Here is a 17,837-nt window from a genome sequence, read left to right on the forward strand (position 1 = left end):
GGGCTTCTTGGAGGGTTTCAGGGTGGATATCAAGGTGGTGCGAATGGTAATGGAATTGGTGCTAATGCCGGTGCTGCTACCGGAGCGGGTGGTGTAGGTGGATTGCTTGGTGGTGTGACGAGTGATGCGAGAGGAGGCATTGGTGGTCTTTTGGGAGGTTTCCAAGGTGGTTTCCAAGGGAAAAGGGAGTTGAGCAAGAGACAATCTGGCGCTGCGACTGGAGCTGGTGGGTTAGGTGGTCTTCTTGGAGGTGTCACTGGTGATGGAAGGGGAGGGTTAGGTGGACTCCTGGGTGGCTTCCAAGGAGGATTTCAAGGTGGTTCGAGCCAAAACGGACTCAGCGCTAATGGAGGAGCGGCCACTGGAGCTGGTGGTGTAGGTGGCTTACTCGGAGGTGTCAATGGCGATGGCAGAGGTGGCGTGGGAGGTCTTCTTGGAGGTTTCCAGGGCGGTTTCCAAGGCCCACAGTCTGCTGTTGTTGGACTTCCAGTCTCTGGAGGTGCTCAGACAGGAGCTGGATATACACCCGGAACCGGTGCCGGTCTTCCAACTACCGGCGGTTCAGTCGGAGCAGGCACCTCTTCAGGAGGAGGTCTTCCAATTGTTGGTCCAATTGTAGGAGGAATTACTGGAGGTAGTGGTGGCGGTCTTCCAATCGTCGGTGGACTTCCTATTGTAGGGGGTCTAGTTGGTGGACCATCTGCTGGAGGCTCCGCGTCTGTCAACCCAGGTGTTGGCGCTCCATCAGTCGGAGCAGGTGTTGGTTATACCCCCCCAAGTGGTTCTCTACCAGGGCAACCCATTACAGGCGGCGGCCTCCCAACATCTCCAGGCTCAGGCAGCGGTGGTATCCCAACCTCTCCAGGCTCAGGTAGTGGTGGTCTCCCAACCGGCCCAACCCAAGTAAGCGGTTACAACCCATCCAACCCAACATTCGGCTCCAACCCACCACCCACCAACCCATCCACAGGAGTAGCAGATATCATCCCACCCTTCCCCCCAGCCGCCGTCAACGTCGGCGCCAGCGGCGGCACTACCGTCACTCCCCTACCAACCCAATACAACAAGAAGACACCCAAGCGCGACGCTCCTACGCTCGACAGTCTAGTCACTCTCTGCGACTCGCTTGCCGCCAAACACCCAGAGATGTCGAGTGGATGCTCGGTATTGAAGCGAGTCGCTTCCAGTTCTGCGATTGAGAGTTCGCCACCTACTCCGGGACAACTTAAGCAGTTGGAGAAGATCTTGGAGGGTATCGCTGCTGCGTTTGCTAAGAGTGAGGAGGCTGGTGCTTAAACAAGTGGGTGTCGGTAACGATATCTGGTTTCGCAGGGTTTGTGGTGTGAAATGGGAGATAAGAATATAGCGGATTGTAATTGCTTTTGGGTTGGGGTTTCTTTTCGTTGCAGATAGGCGGTTTGCAGTGGTTTCTTTCCGTAGGGTATTTTGTTAGGACTTTTATCAATACATTTGATTTGGTAATTCGAATAAGTGTTGAACTTCTCCTGTTGAGAGGTTTTCAGTATCTGCTTTCAACTTGCAATGCCGGATATTTTGTAACTTACTTCAAATTCATTGAAATATGGAACTCAGGTCCATGAGACGGCTCTCCAATTTCACGCCATGGTCTTGTAAACCGCTGGCGAGAGACTGGAAGATATCTTATCCGGCCACTCACCAACTGATTCTTCGCACCATAAGCAACTCACCTTTCGCTGCCTGGATTTGTTTTCACAATCAGCTAAACCCTCCGCCTTTTCTACTTTTGAGCGATAGAAGTTGGAGCTTTGCGCGTCGATTCATCCCCTAACACATTGCATTCACAACTAATGCCGTAAGGTCCCTGGTAGTAAAATGCAAGTATAGCCTATCCTGTCGCGTATATATTAGCTTAGTGTTTCCGTATGTATGATCTTTCCGCATGGAAATGATTTGTGGATCACAAAAACTTTCGATACGACTTACCTTTTCTCATTATGCCCACAGAAACTCTTGAGTCGTAACATCTTTCCTTCCTACCATTTTCTTCCTACCATTTCCTTCCTACCAGGAACACTCTTCCATTCCTAAGCACAACACACAAGTACAATACCTAGGTACCTGTCAACATCCACCACTTCTCTTCCCACATCACAATGCTTCTAACCTGACTCACCTCTCAACCTAACTCACACCTCAACACCTTTCACCTTCACTCATCTCTCAACACCATCACCCCCTTCAAGCTCTCCAACTCTCTCATCACTTCTCCCCCTCTTCCTCACCACCCTCGCCCCATCCGAACCATCCGAATACCCAAATCATCTCATACGTTACAAACCAAACATGTGAAAGTGTCTCACCATGACTACCTTTCATCGTGGCGAAGCAAAACATAGCTTGCCTGCCTACCAACCTGGAAGGAAATAAGTGTGGCTTGCCCCAAAATCACTTGACACACCTCATTTGGTACCACACCATCTCAAAGGGTACTGCATCATCTCTTTTGAGCGCATGTTTCAGACGCGGATGTGGATGATGTCAATTGTCTTGCCTTCTCTTACTCATACTCGTATTTGAGTATCGTATGCTGAGGGTTGCAATAGGGTGTCGAATTCCTCGTCTCATATCCTGAGGGTTGCATTCAACGCCGGATCTGTTCGTGTACGCAAGAATCAAAGCTCACACACAAACTACCATCCGGCCTCCGGAATAAGCACTTAAAATATCGGCATCGGCATCGGCATCCAGTTTATCCTTCGGTCGGCTTCGACTCGTCGGTATTAAAAAATAAATAGAAAAAAAGCAAAAGAAATAAATTACCATGCCGCCGACCGACAGGAGTTGCTCTACAAGATTAACCGACCTACGGATATGTACCGATATCGGTACTTTGCAGAAAATTCTTGGGAGAAATCTCATGATGCATCACGGTTCGTCCCGCTCAAACCAACACCTACCATTTCAGCGCCGCGCACTACTTTGCATATTCAGCTCACGCATCTCTGTCTCAACTACATCTCACCAATAAATCCTTTGAATCAGTGGCAAATAAAGTACTTGCTACTACATCATGTACTGTCGACCGGCGGGTAGAAATCTTCCATATGCATCGGTGTAGGCGTGCGGGTTTCCGATTCGACGATTAGGAGGCTGCCCTGGAGAGGGGATGCAGGAGGCCCGTTGGGGATATTACGCGCATGGTGCATGAGGGGGTTGGATTGGATGGGGGGTTTCTGGTGAGAGGAAGATATGGGGATGGCACGTGAAGATGAGAGGAGGGAGTTGAGGTGGAGGAGGAATTGAGGTGAGTGTTACACATCGTGAGTCCCCCAAATTCTTCACCTCACCACGCCTCTATCCCCCCTACAATCCTACAATCTCAATTTTCAATTTTCCACTGAGTTGTCAATACCACCATACCCTCCACGTACCTACTCATGTACCGTGACTCCCTCACTTCACGCATCGCTGCCCCATCTTACGTCGTAATGGGGTATGTATCTCATGGAGTACTCCATCAACGTCAAGGGTACATCACTGGAAAGATGTGGCAGAACCCGCACGTCGTTGAAATGGGTCGAGTCTTGCATCTTCGACGTGCCATTGACGGTTTGTCGGGACGGAAGTGATGTATCATTTGGGGCCCCGCTTTTGGGGTATTCATCCAAACAGATTAGAAGGAGGTAGGATTTGGATGAGTGATTTTTCATTCGTGATAAAGGGGGGTGGTGGATGGGAATTATGACGGGGTAAGGTAAGAGGAGATGATTTGGAGGAGGAGGTTTTGGTGCGAAAGGTGTTGTGATTTGACCGGAGGACGCAGGATCGGAGGTTTTCGAGCGGGAATGATGGATAGGTTAACTCGGACCATACGCTGATACTTGCTATCTGATCAGTGATCGTATATCTCGCTTATGGGCTATCAATATCGCAATAAACATGTATTTACTTGAGCCATAAACTTACTTATTTCACATACATTATATTTAAAATACAGGTACCTAGGTACCACCCAAAATATCTAGTCACGACCCCAAGCACATGCCAAAACCCTCTTCCATCTCAAATCCCCTATTCCGCGCCAGATCATGCACCACTCAAACCCAATCCTCCATCAAACTCAAAGCTAAAGATGTCTCCCGCCGCATCATCTAGACCCTATCCTATTCCTATTTCGTAAGATCATCACGATCATAAAATGCACCATCGTCCCGTACATGCCAGTTTAAACCGCACCCGCCTCTCACTGGCCAACTCTAAAACCATTAACCTCACAGCCTGCCACGCTCCAGGGGCGGGGTCAAGTTGTGTGATGGAGGGGCACCAACGACTTTTTCTTTTGTTGCGCGTCGGGCGGCTGTGGATGGAAAATCATGTTTACTCAATTTAACTTTTTACTCGGCCACCTAACGAGCATAGTAAGATGGTTGTGGGATGATGCGATATAGTGTGTGTAAATGAATGCTTTATTATCTGGTGGCGATGCGCCGAGGACGAAGAGGGTGGATACGGGATTCGAGGGGAGGGACAAGTGCACGGGTTGGTGTTCCGGTGTGTTGAGGAGAGGAGATAAGCAAGCCATTACCCCGGACTTTTGCGGACCCTTGGATTGAGGACGCGGGCGTGGAATATTGCTTTTTTGTTTGAGTTGACGACGAGTGAGGAGGAGGGTTTTGTTTATCGGTACTGCGATACTTTACTCTGTGTTGAATATCATCACCACCCTCTCTCTACCACAACCATAAGCGAACAAAAGCCATCTGCAACCACCCAAGAAGACCAGCTTACAGTAATATCTTTATATAAATCTCGACCAACTCCAACAATTGTTTCTCAATTAGGTAGCGTAGCCTGTATCCCCTGCAATCTTTCCGTCCGTATCACTGTCTCAGCGCCCACTTGCAAGGTGATGTCGTACTGCTCGCCCCAAACATACGCGGTATCGATGGACGGCTTGTTATTGGACCCAAGCGGGCGAAGCGTGTTGAAGAGGCTTGTAAGCGATGGGGATCTCGCCTCCGTGGCTACTGTATTTCGCTGCCGCTATTCGGATGGATACTTTGAAAGACGTCGAGACTATGCCCGAAGGAGAATTAATCATCCAGATAATATCGGCGCTGATGAGGAGACGATGACCCGAAAACAAATCTGGGATGGAACTTTATCGGGCGGCTACTGCAAACTATTCTGTCAGTGTTCGGTTTTGTTCGGGTACCTCACATCAGTGTATCTTAGAAGAAGGCAGATATATGCTAGCATGTATTCTGCATCTAATTCGTATTATGATGATAAGCGAGATGTCTCTTGATACGCCTCTAGAAAATGTTGATTAGGCCTAATGTTGATACACAAAGAACGGTGCATCCTCCTCTCCTCTCCCGCCCAAATCAAGCCTCTTACCCCTCTCAACTCGGTCGTGGTGGCTTCTTCTTGTCTCTCATTGTCCTCGATTTTCCCTTTCCCTTTCCCCTTCCCCTTGGCCACCCCTCCTCTTACCCATGACATTGCACACACCAACAAGCTCAACAAGCCCCCTTGTCTCGCTGCTCAGACCACACTACGCAATCAATCGAATCAGCCGTCATTGCACGATGGCACTAGTACAAAGTCTGAAGTGACCGTATCGTCCATCGAATGCGACTTTGCCCATGTACCCAAGTACCCATCCAGTATAAGCGTGCATTGAAAATTTGATGCCCTGGACCATTTGTCTGCAATAATACTTGAACGACCACCACTACTGCGCGGGCCTGATGCGGCGTGCGCGTCGAGTTGTCTGAAAAGAAGAAAAGCTCAGCCAAAAATCAACCCCGGTTCGGGTGGGCTATCGCTGAGTCACGCTAGCCCGCATCCGTCTAGGCTCTTTCTCGCCCAGCTCCCAACCCCAATCCCCACCACAACCAATCCTACCTCACACCACTTTCTCGTCTGTCTGCTCGCTGCACAAGCACGCCCATCATCGCATCCACCTCCGCTCCAAACTACTACCACTCACTACACACCACACCACAACCTTAACTGCTTTCTGCTTCCTACTCCTACTCTCCATTTCCATTTTCCATTTTCCACTCCTACCTTTTCAACCTCGCTGCCGCTGAATCATTTCCTCATCCACCACACACCAGTACAAATGTCGACTCTCCGCTGACGTTTCCGGGTGCCTTTCCTTTAAGCACTCCCCCCACCAAACATGTCGACAATCGTCCGTCTGCTGCCTCTCAACAATGGATTTCAGCACGATGTCGAAGACTGCCGCGAGCACGCCCGCCTCGAGTCCAGGACTCTTCTCTCCCACGTCTCTGCCTCCAAGAGTTGCAGCTCCTCCGTCCGATGGCACACCGCAATCTAGTCCGTACCTGCATCCGTTGCAGCTGCACAAGGTCAAAGAGTGAGTTTCTTTCATTCTTGATGCGACTTGGCTCAACATCCCACTCCCACCACTCTCAACCACAACCACCAGAAGAATCATGCCGATCTACGTTCGGACACGTCTGCTGTTACTGCTGCCACAATCGCCATCCTCGATCTACCAGATTGGCCTCGTCGCACCTTTTCCTTGCTAATCTAGCTTATCGGGAAAAACGTCATGGAAGCTAACATGTGCATCTAGAACCCACAAGGCGATGGTCGAACAGGACTTTATCACCGGCCGAAAATTAATCAACCAGTACGAGGTGATTGAGGAGATCGGTCGTGGTGTCCACGGAAAGGTCAAGTTGGCTCGCAATCTCAATACGAGCGAACATGTCGCCATCAAAATCATACAGCGCTACTCGAAGAAACGACGATTGGGCAAGGTCACCGTCTCCCCGGAGGATAAAACCAAGAGAGAGATTGCGATACTAAAAAAGATCCGTCATCCAAACGTTGTGGGTCTACTGGAAGTCATCGACGATCCCGAGTTGAAGAAGATATACATGGTGTTGGAACATGTCGAGTATGGCGAGGTCACTTGGCGCAAGAAAGGCATGCCGCAGATCTGTCTCTACGAAAGACGTCGAGTTGAACGAGAGCAGCATGGAGAAGATACGGGCGATGAAGAGAAATTTTTCAAGATGATCGATCGCCGACGCCAGCGAAAGGACGCACAACGAGCCAAGATCACTCAGTATAACAATGCACATGCCGAATTCTGGAGCTTGGAACATGGCGAAGATGAAGACGATGTCGAGGGTGTCCCTCTCTCACGGCAGAATACACATAACTCTGCACAAAGTCTATCGGCGTATCGTTCAAGGACCGTCTCAAGGCCAAGCTCTCGTACACACTCCAGAGCTCCATCCGTGGTACCGTCTCGCGCCAGCTCCCGAGCACATACACCGTTACCTATCGAGTACGATATTCCTTCTTTGGACAGTGACAATGAGGACGAAACACCAGGACCTTTACCATCCCTCCCATCGGTACCGTCGCTACCATCGCACCACGGCTCGCTTGGTGCTCTCGAAGGTACGTACTATGGATCGTACCCCGATGAACCACCTTACCGAGGGAGATCTCCGAGTATGGCAGATAGTATCATATCACATATGTCTTCCGTCGACGACGTACCGCACGATGCGTTTGAGGAGGATTTCTCCTTTGTCCCTTGCTTCACGATTGAACAAGCTAGATCAGCGTTTCGTGATACCGTGCTTGGTTTAGAGTATTTGCACTACGAAGGTATCGTTCACCGAGATATCAAACCGGCCAATTTACTGTGGACAAAGGATCACCGTGTCAAGATTTCCGATTTTGGTGTATCTTATTTTGGACGACCAATTCGGGAGGGCGAAACAGAAGAGAATGTCTCCGAGGCAGACGCAACAGATTTCGACGACGATCTCGAGTTGGCCAAGACCGTTGGGACACCTGCATTCTTCGCCCCCGAGTTGTGTTACACGGACTTGGACCATGAGCAACCGAAGATCACGGAACAAATCGATGTTTGGTCTCTCGGTGTCACCCTGTACTGCCTCGTTTATGCACGTATCCCATTCCTTGCCGAGGACGAGTATCAGTTGTTTCGATCTATTGCTAAAGACGATATATATATCCCAAAAAGACGTCTAAAGCCAGTGGACTCGGCGCTGAACAACTCTGCATCATCAACGAGCCTCAACAAGCGAGCTACGCCTACTGCGGGCCCATACCGAGAGGATGGAGAGCTTGCGTTTGAGGACATTGATGATGAATTGTTGGATTTACTCCGGCGGATGCTTGTGAAAGATCCGACGGAACGGATGAAGCTCAGAGAAGTCAAACGTCATCCTTGGGTCATTCGAGGCATCGATAACATCATCGGCTGGCTTGATGACACGGATCCATCAAGGAAAACTTCTGGAAGAAGAATCCAGGTCGACGATCGTGAATTGGAGGTTGCCGTTGTGCCTATTACTTTCCTGGAACGTGCTCGGTCGGCAATCAAAAAGACGGTTAACAAGGTCATTGGTTCTACCAGAAGCGAAACCAGAGGCGAGGGATCACGCAGAAGAGCGATCAGCAGTGCCACCAGTTCTGGCACGGATAACCTTCACACACCATTTACTCCACTGAGCCGGGGAGACAACCGACGAGCGAGTCTTCGGGGCGATGAATCTTACTTTGCCGCTTTCCAGGACAAGTACGAACAACGAGAGCAATACACACACTCAGGCCACCCGCTCGCTCAAAGTCTCACGGCGAGTCCAGACACTGCGCACAAACCTGCGGATCCGTTTGCCAGGGACTTTGCTCATGGATCTTCTTCGGTAGGAGCTACCCCTACACGTATCCCATCTGGTGATGGGCTCAATTTTGATTCAAGACCAGGTCCGCCGGATCGACAAGTTTCGGCGGCGGCTTCAATCCAAACGGTCGTACATAGAGGACACTCGCATTCAAAATCTGTAACTAGTAATGGCCACTCAATCATGCACGATGATGGAACCCATACCCCTGGCCCCTTTACAGATCATCTTGGTGGAATCTTCTCTGGCCATCTGCCTTGGCATGGGAGGGAACGTGATCGTCTGGATGAAATCGAAGAGGGCACTGCTTCTCGTGCGCGGTCTGTTGATCGTAGTTTGTTTGAATCAGAAAACAAGCACGCCGAGCCGAGCATTGCTGTGAGTGATGCTGTTGCACCTGGACATTTTTCTCATTTGTCTTCACGATATGGCATCTCCAGATCAGAACAAGCCAGCCCTGTGAGCGCATACTATGACAAACCTCTGGCATCACCGATGTTTTTCGAACCCTACATGGTACAAGCTCATCAACTTCAACAGACTACACAATCCGCATCGACCCCCAACTTTCCTCAAACTGCTTATGCAGCTTCTAATATTGATGAGCGTCCGTCGACTGCCAGCAAAACCCCTGAAGGTAAAACACCACCTCGTCGTTCGATGAATACCAGTACACCAGAGTCTTTTCAACGTGCTCGCGACATTCAAGCTCGAAGACGAAAGCAAGAAGTGGAGGAGGAGGAACTTCGAAGAGTCGCGAAAGCCGAATTGCGAAAGGCACAAGATTGCCCTCCGTCACCAGATGATCATATATTCGTACAGAAACAGGAAGATGCTGCTAAAAGAGCACAATCATCTAGCTCGGTTAATTCGACTAGCATGACCTCACCGTCAGATGCACCGTCGCCTATTTCATCGATAGCACTTAGCTCGACAGAACAAATTTTCCCATCTGTGCCTTCTTTACCAGCTCTTATATCGGGAGGATCGTCGGTTTCCGCTGATACCGAAGGCGACTTTCTTCAACACCCTGGTGTCACCACTTTCACAGCGGAAAGCACCCCAGAAACTCTCACCCCACCAACATTATCCAAGGAGTCTTCGAGAGAATCTGAAATGGAGCCAGGATCTTTTCCTGGTGATGACACCATTTGCTTAAGTCCCGACATCGAAGACGAAGGATATAAAGCTGATGATGGGGCGTGTTTCGCTGAAGATGATGATTCGGATAGTGATGAAGGTCTGACCATGACGACGAGGAGAAAATCTAAAATTCCACCAGTCACCAAAATGCAGAGACGAGGTACCAATGGGAGTGCGGGTAGCACTGAGACGGCGAAAAAAGTAATTATGGATAGTTGATGGTACGACGGTGGATATTTGTCGAAATTTTTAAAAATATTGTTAGGGTGGTTTATCGTCATACTTCAAGCTCGCATCGGAATCTGGGCTGAGAAAATGATGACATGGGATTTGAATTGGAGTGATGAAATGGAGGAGGATTAAATGGCATAGGGAATGGGATGGGATGGATTCTTCAACTCTACTCTGGGATCGGACGGGAAATGGGATGGGAGGGACTTTACGAGGAAAAAAGACAACTTATTATACGCAAAGAATGGACGGGGGACGATGGGTCGGCGTCCTCGAGATGGGATGAGTCGACGGACAGAAAATCCGAAACTCACACCGACTTTCGCTCTTTCCACGATAAGAAAAGGAAATCATGCATATATCACAACCACTGTCAAAGCGTCGGCGTTCTTGGAGCTTCGGGTTATTTTAAGGATCGGACTGCGGCTTACGAGAACTTATTCAGATTTGGCACTTGAGGGACAGCCCTCTCTTCGCATTTTTCCTTTTTTTCTGAGATGGGTGGACGGGGCGGGGATTTTGTATGTATAGGGCTTTTTCTATATTTTTCTTCTTCTTCTTCTTGTTTCCTATATTATAGGACAGAGATAGCGAACGAGACTGTGGTTTTGGGGGGGTCTTTTAATGCGTCGGGGTGGGTGGTAGGCTGGCTGGGCTGGTCCATTAGAATGGTGGATTAGTTTGGTTGGCAGGTTGGTCGGGGTATATATTTGAGAGATTGGGGGGGGGGGCGGTTGATGTGTTTGTGTTTGTAGATGAGTGAGAGAGAGGGGGGGTATACTGTATGTGTAATAGCGAGAGCGATTGCGGAATCTCTTTTTCTTTTTTGAGATGAGATGAGATGGGATGCGATGGGATCGGAGGTGGGGAGGGAGAGAGGGTAAGTGGAGAGGGCTGACTAGGTAGATAGTATAGCGAGATTGAAATGAGAGGAATAACATACGTTTTTGTGCATATTTTTTAGGTGTCTCTGTGTTTGTGCTTGTGTGGTGACCTCGGCGGGTGTCGTGGTAGTTGAGTATATGGGTTTTGACAAATGGTGATACGGGGGCAACTCAGCGGATGTGCGTAAGGATTCGATGGTGGGAAGTTGAAATTCCGCTTCGACAGTCGCGTCTTTATATCGCGAGCAGAGCAGAGGATAGTTATATGTTGTGAGGAAGAATGTGGTGAGCGGGGGAGTGGTTGAGGCGACTCGTGGATTTTGCTTTGACGTGTAAGTAAGAAATCGAATCATCAGGATGTTAATCTTTAAGAAAAAAAAAAAAAAACAAGCACACGGGGAAATAGTCAAGCTAATATTCGAGGAATCGGTCGGAAAGGAGGGATATCTCTTGTCCTCTACGACGTGTTGCGTCAATATCTAGGTAGGGGCTTTGGGAGGAGATGATTTGTTTTATACCCTATGTCCGAGTATAATAATTATGGTAAGGAGGTTGCTGTTACTGGGTGTTATGGCGGATGGTGGGTTTAGTGTAGTGGTGTTAGTGTATTGCTCTTGAGGGAAAGAATTGTGGGGTAGGTTTAGGGTGGGGGATTTGTGAAGGGGAGGGTGGCTTGTCGTCGATTTTAGTGCTGTTGTCGAAGGGAGATGTTTGTTACTTAGTTTTTAAATTATAAGTATACTATAAATTAACTACACGAGTAATCTCGAATATAGAAATAGTTTAAAATATATATAGTGGTTAAATTACCTATCGTCCCTAGTTCCCTCCTGACACATATGACGGTCTACGGCTCCCTAGATTTATTTAAATATCTTTGTATATTCGAGGTCGGATTTTGTAGTACTTAGTTCCTAAATCTTTTTAAATTAGAAAGGGGGAATAAGATTATTATAACATTTTTCAATTTCTATAGTATACATCTACGTTAGACGTATACGTTTAGAGACTATTAATATCGCTATTAATGTTTTGTAATATAGAATTGAGGAATTAAAAGAAATTATAACACTTCTCTTTCTAGCCTCTTTACCTCCTTCTAACACCTAAATCCACAAAACCCTATATTACAGCTTCCTAATTACAATTTGCCGTATACTTATTGCAAGCCTTTTTTATCAAGACATTCAAAAGTTCCCGACAAAATACAATGTAGTACAGATCAGACCTAGCTATAAGCGAATCTCTAGTGCTGTTTGTTACACTTTAATGTTCCACCGCAGAGCCCAATTTTCGTAAGATCTTACAATTAACAACAAGATCCACGCAAATTCGGCAAATGTGTAACCTTAACAATTGTGAATTGTGCCGTGGGTTGTCACCAATCTTGGAGTTACTACCTAAACCTAATCTCAGCCTTCTAGATCAATTTGACTTGAAACTACTATTCGTAAAAAGAATATGTTTCGCACACCCGAACATTTAGAACCCTCAAGCAATATGAAGGAAAAGAGCTTTTACCGTACAAACAACGCACTTTGCTGTCTCTGGGATCCGCACTACAAACTGTATATTACAGTTCTTAGTCGTATTACGGAGTATTTATTTATACTTCGAAAGGGAAGGGGAAACGAAATATTAGATCAAGATAGAAACCAATATGGTAGTAAATGGTATTGACAGTGTAGACTTGCTTAAATAGACAAAGTCGAGAGGAAGAGTTATTTTAAAGCTGTAACGAAAAACGTGTTTAAACAAGCTTGTTTCTAGTAATTTGCATCTTATACACAATCAAGTCATGAATACTTCCGCCATTATTTACCTATTTCATCGGTAAGCTCCAAATACCTTATCAATTAATTACACATATATCTACTACAGTAAAGTGCGCTCATTTCACAAACCCACTCAGACACCTGGATTCTAGAATCACAAAATGAAGTGAAACACATCAACACTTTCTACACACTTCCCTCAGTTTCCGAACCGCACCTGTATGATGAATTACCACCACCGTGAACACGCCGCAAACAACTACTTCATGAACTAGCACTATTTAACGCATCGAAAGAGAAAGAGTCTAAGACATGATATAGCTACCAAGCAAAGATCGGAAATCCTCATTCAGAGTGTTGAGATGTGGCGTGTACGTAGGATTTTGATTGTGTATATTAGTGTTAGTTAATTCTCAAACCCGAAAATGTGTAATCTGTGATTAATCTGTTAAGTTTCAGGCATGCGATTCATGCTAATTGTTGTCACCGATCCAAAATCTGTCACCGAAAACCATCTTCCTTCGGGTTACAGAAATCCACCCGAATTTACAGCTTCACTGTAAATCACACTTTTTACTCTCTCACAATAGTTCTACAATGTAGCAGAAGATTCAAGGACACTAGGAAGACACACAACTGCTCCATGAGCAAAGCTTCTTCCCTTTGGTTTCAAACCTCCTTTTCATCCCAATCGAAATATTAAAATAACGCCTTATCACCAAACACCGCCACAGAAAAGCCCTCAAAGCACAATCACATAAATTCTCAAACGAACTCATAATAAGACTCATCCGCAGAAACCCGCAAACACATGCCCAAATAATATTAACCTCATCACAAGAACATATTACTCTAGCTACCGGCAAAATGCCACGATGGAGCACATATGCTAGGGCCATTTCTCAAGGATCAGAGTAAAACCTCACTCGTCCACTCCCTAATTATGTAAATCAGCCTGAAAGGTCGTGATATTATAAAAGTTTAAGTTTACCGCCGCCTTTCGTGGCTGAGACGATAGGGTTGTCGCCGATTTTGAGTTTAGCACCGAAACGATATTGCCTACCACTGATCAACATAATCTAAAAATTGTACGTTCGAATTACAAAACACATGTGGAACCAAAGTGTCGTGACTGACCATCGACCTACAACGTCCACACTCACGACGACAAAGCGACTTCCCTCTTTCTGGTTCCAGGTAACATGGTAGGTGATTCGTATCTTCCACACACCTCAGTTTACCAATACTTATAGCACCTCACACCAGAAACTCTCGATATGATTACAAATTCTCGTTCAACATAATCAATATCTTTAGCATACAATATATCAAGAAAACGCTGCTTCTCCAACCCTCTTCGACGGATGCTACAACTAGTAAAGCAGAACGCGAATTACCCAATAACCAGCAAGCAAAACCATAACCTACTTTGCTTCGGTTCCCATCCGATTCAACGCCTGCAGTGATGAAAAGCAAACCCAGACATGAAATTAAGTAAAAAGCGTGAGCGAGCATGCACCAGTGTATCCGTCATCAACCATCCCAATCTATCATGTACACATATCACAAGCAATGTATCTATCCACTGCACATCATACATTCTTCTCTGTTCTCGATGCTGCCTATGGAATTGTTAGTAATAGATCAGATAATGACTAGAAAGTATGCTTACATTGCAACACAGCATCGGCGTAAATATCCTGCTCACGATCTCCACTCTCGTCTTTATCTTCGTCCTGTTTCTTTGCAGGGACAGCGGCGCTTGGAAGCTCTTCCTCTTTAGGTGGGGCAGAAGCTGGCTCGGTAGCAAGAGACTTGGGGCTACCACCTTCGGGAACATCTGCCTTGAAGGCTGGTGTTGTAAGAACAGCCGCTGGGTTGAACTTTTTATTCTCGGACGCAGGTGGAGGAGTTGCTGAAGGAGTTGGAACTCCGTTTGAGACCCCATTGGGAGCAGTGCCTTGTGAAGCTTGCTTGATGTACATGGGGCGAGGGGCGGAAGAAGATGTTTGTCCAGTAGCATAGTTGGTAGATGTCATACGCTTGTTCTTGGAAGTTCGTTCCCGTGCAACGTTGGTATCAGCAACGAGGAGAGCCTCTTGATCGACAGTGAACTGAATAGGCGCAGAAGCTGCCATTGTACGGAGGTAGTACATTCCAGTCTTGAGACCAGATTTCCATCCAGCGAAATGCATACTGGTGATCTTGCCCATTGTAGGATCCTTCATGTGGATGTTCATCGATTGAGATTGATCAATGAAGGCACCACGATCAGCGGCCATCTGGACGATTGTGCGTTGGGAGATTTCCCAGACAGTTTTGTAGAGAGCTTTGATATCAGCTGGAATGTTTGGAATATTTTGAATGGAACCGCCGTCGGCGATGATTCTGTTCTTCATGTTGTCTGACCAAAGCCCCATATCGACAAGATCCTTGAGGAGCCATGGGTTGACAACTTGGAACTCACCAGCGAGAACACGGCGGGAATAAATGTTGGACGTGTATGGCTCGAAGCATTCGTTGAAGCCAAGAATTTGACTGGTGCTGGCTGTTGGCATAGGAGCAACAAGTAAACTGTTGCGAATACCGTGTTGCTTGATCTCTTGCTTCAAGCTAGCCCAGTCCCAGAGGTCTGTTGGAGTGACTCCCCACATGTCGTACTGGAGCTCACCCTTGGAGACTGGAGAACCTTCATAAGTCTCATATGTACCAAGCTTCTTTGCCAAGTTGCAAGATGCGGTCAACGCAGCGTGGTAGATGGTCTCGAAAATCTGAATGTTGAGATGCTTGGCCTCAGGAGACTCGAAAGGAAGACGGAGAGCCAAGAATACATCAGCAAGACCTTGAACACCAAGAGCAATGGGTCTGTGACGGAAGTTGGATTTCTTAGCCTCTGGAACTGGGTAGTAGTTGACTTCGATGATCTTGTTCAAGTTCTTGACGACAACTTGGCAAACATCGTGAAGCTTTTGAAAGTCGTAAGTGCCGTTGTTGATGTCGACGAAGGTTGGGAGCGCCATGGAAGCCAAATTGCAGCAAGCAACCTCATCTGGGGAAGAGTACTCGACAATTTCTGTGCACAAGTTTGAACTTCGAATGGTACCGAGATTCTTCTGGTTGCTCTTGCGGTTGCAAGCATCCTTGTAGAGCATGAAAGGGTTTCCAGTCTCGGTTTGAGCTTCGAGGATAGAATACCAGAGCTTTTGAGCCTTGATGGTCTTTCGGCCCATGCCTTCCTTCTCGTAACGCTCATAGAGAGCCTCGAACTCATCACCATATACATCAGCCAGACCAGGGCACTCGTTAGGGCACATCAATGTCCAATCTCCGTTCTTTTCAACACGCTTCATGAAAAGATCCGGGATCCAAAGGGCGTAGAAGAGATCACGAGCACGAACTTCTTCCTTTCCGTGGTTCTTTCGGAGATCAAGGTACTCGAAAACATCGGCATGCCATGGCTCAAGGTAGATGGCAAATGCACCGGGTCGCTTGTTGCCACCTTGGTCGACGTATCTGGCAGTATTGTTAAAAACTCTCAACATAGGAACGATGCCATTGGAGTTTCCGTTTGTGCCAGCGATGTAGGCTCCCGTGGCACGAATTCTGTGGACATTGAGTCCAATACCACCAGCATTCTTGGAAATCATGGCACATGTCTTGAGTGTGTCGTAAATGCCATCAATACTGTCGTCTTTCATGTCAATGAGGAAGCAGGAAGACAACTGTGCCTGTGGTGTACCGGCAGCAAAGAGTGTTGGAGAGGCGTGTGTGAAGAACTTGCTGGACATCAAGTTGTATGTCTCGATGGCGGCCTCAATATCCTCTCCGTGAATTCCAACGGCGACACGCATGATCATGTGTTGTGGACGCTCCGCAACTTCTCCGTCGAGGCGAAGAAGGTATGAACGCTCGAGTGTCTTGAATCCGAAGTATTGGTAGTTGAAGTCTCTGTCATAGACAATAGCGGAGTTGAGCTCGGCCTCATGCTTCATGACAGTCTCGTAGGTTTCCTTGCTAATCATAGGCGACAGCTTCTTATTTCGAGGATTTGTGTAGTGATAAAGGTCGGAGATGACGCTGGAGAATTGTTTCTTGGTCTGTTTGTGAAGGTTGGATACTGCAATACGTGCAGCAAGGATGGCATAGTCTGGGTGGGTAACCGTCATGTACGCTGCGGTTTCCGCGGCCTGGAAAATTTGTTAGCAATGTTCAAACGCTAACAATTGACAGCATTGTGCTAGTACGTACCAGATTATCCAGCTCGAATGTTGTAACACCTTGGTAGACACCAGAGATGACTTTTTGTGTGATTGCTGCGGCGTCGACATGTTCCGTGTCGAGGCCATAACACAGTCTCGAGACACGAGCTGTGATCTTATCGAACTGAACGCGCTCCTTGCGTCCATCTGCATACATATTAGAAGGATTCAATGTGGTTCCAAACATGAATACATACCGCGTTTCCACACGTACATAATGTCGACGTGTGTGGTTGATCTGGTAGAGGAATAAGTGAGGGCGAAAGAAGTTCTGATGGCTGAAGAGTTCTTTGTTTGCTGCTGTGATGATCACTGACTATTGCAATGATGTTCAACACGTTATATCAACCTGAAAAGGAGGCGGTTGAGTGTATGCAGGTTGTTGAAGAAAGAGGGATGTTTTGGGCAGAGAGGGGATGGGAATTTGTTTCTTATGGATGGACGGGACTTACGCGACGGAGCTGGAAAGCGCGTTCTGCCTCGCCGTATTTCGCCTCTTAGCGTGACATAGCGCGTCAAAACACTTTAACCTAGTAGGCGGGTCTCCAACCTCCATTTATAATCGATTTTCTGAACAATCCGTTGTTTGATGTGTTGATAATTGGGGAATGATATTTTCAAGGTCTTCATGAAGATATTTCGAGGAGGTCCACACCATGTGATTGTACGCATTCACCCTGAAACTCTTGACGTCTTTCAATTCCCAAGAATGAAAGCTCTTCCAAGCCAGCAGAGTCCGTGACAAAAGACCCATGTCATGGTGGGGTTGTTATGACAATATGACTCGAAGACCGGGAGCTGAAGCATGCTTCCATGTTGATTTCTAAGAATTCTGTTGTGTTATCAGATCACTTC

The 17,837-nt window shown here is 47.2% G+C and overlaps 3 protein-coding genes across 3 annotated transcripts in view; 2 read left to right on the top strand and 1 right to left on the bottom strand.

The window, feature by feature from the left end:
- GLAREA_08725 (uncharacterized protein) overlaps positions 1–1,296 on the top strand; it is a gene marked incomplete at both ends in the record, with an annotated part of 3,178 nt that extends 1,882 nt beyond the window's left edge. The window contains one exon of the mRNA XM_008077686.1: positions 22–1,296. Within this exon, the coding sequence (XP_008075877.1) occupies positions 22–1,296 (1,275 nt within the window). The remainder of the gene's footprint in view (positions 1–21) is intronic.
- Positions 1,297–6,206: 4,910 nt separating this feature from the next.
- On the top strand, positions 6,207–10,052 carry GLAREA_08726 (Protein kinase-like (PK-like); the record flags this gene model as incomplete). The annotated part of the gene is made up of 2 exons (XM_008077687.1): positions 6,207–6,370; positions 6,593–10,052. The coding sequence occupies 2 exons, from the start codon at positions 6,207–6,209 to the stop codon at positions 10,050–10,052; spliced, it is 3,624 nt and encodes a 1,207-aa protein (XP_008075878.1).
- Positions 10,053–14,301: 4,249 nt separating this feature from the next.
- On the bottom strand, positions 14,302–17,198 carry GLAREA_08727 (PFL-like glycyl radical enzyme; the record flags this gene model as incomplete). The annotated part of the gene is made up of 4 exons (XM_008077688.1): positions 14,302–14,345; positions 14,396–16,910; positions 16,972–17,129; positions 17,180–17,198. 4 exons carry the CDS (start codon positions 17,196–17,198, stop codon positions 14,302–14,304), a joined length of 2,736 nt encoding a protein of 911 aa, XP_008075879.1.
- Between the last annotated feature and the right edge of the window lie 639 nt (positions 17,199–17,837).

This window comes from Glarea lozoyensis (genome assembly GCF_000409485.1).
Source record: "Glarea lozoyensis ATCC 20868 chromosome Unknown GLAREA1, whole genome shotgun sequence".
In the NCBI taxonomy this organism is placed as follows: domain Eukaryota; kingdom Fungi; phylum Ascomycota; class Leotiomycetes; order Helotiales; family Helotiaceae; genus Glarea; species Glarea lozoyensis.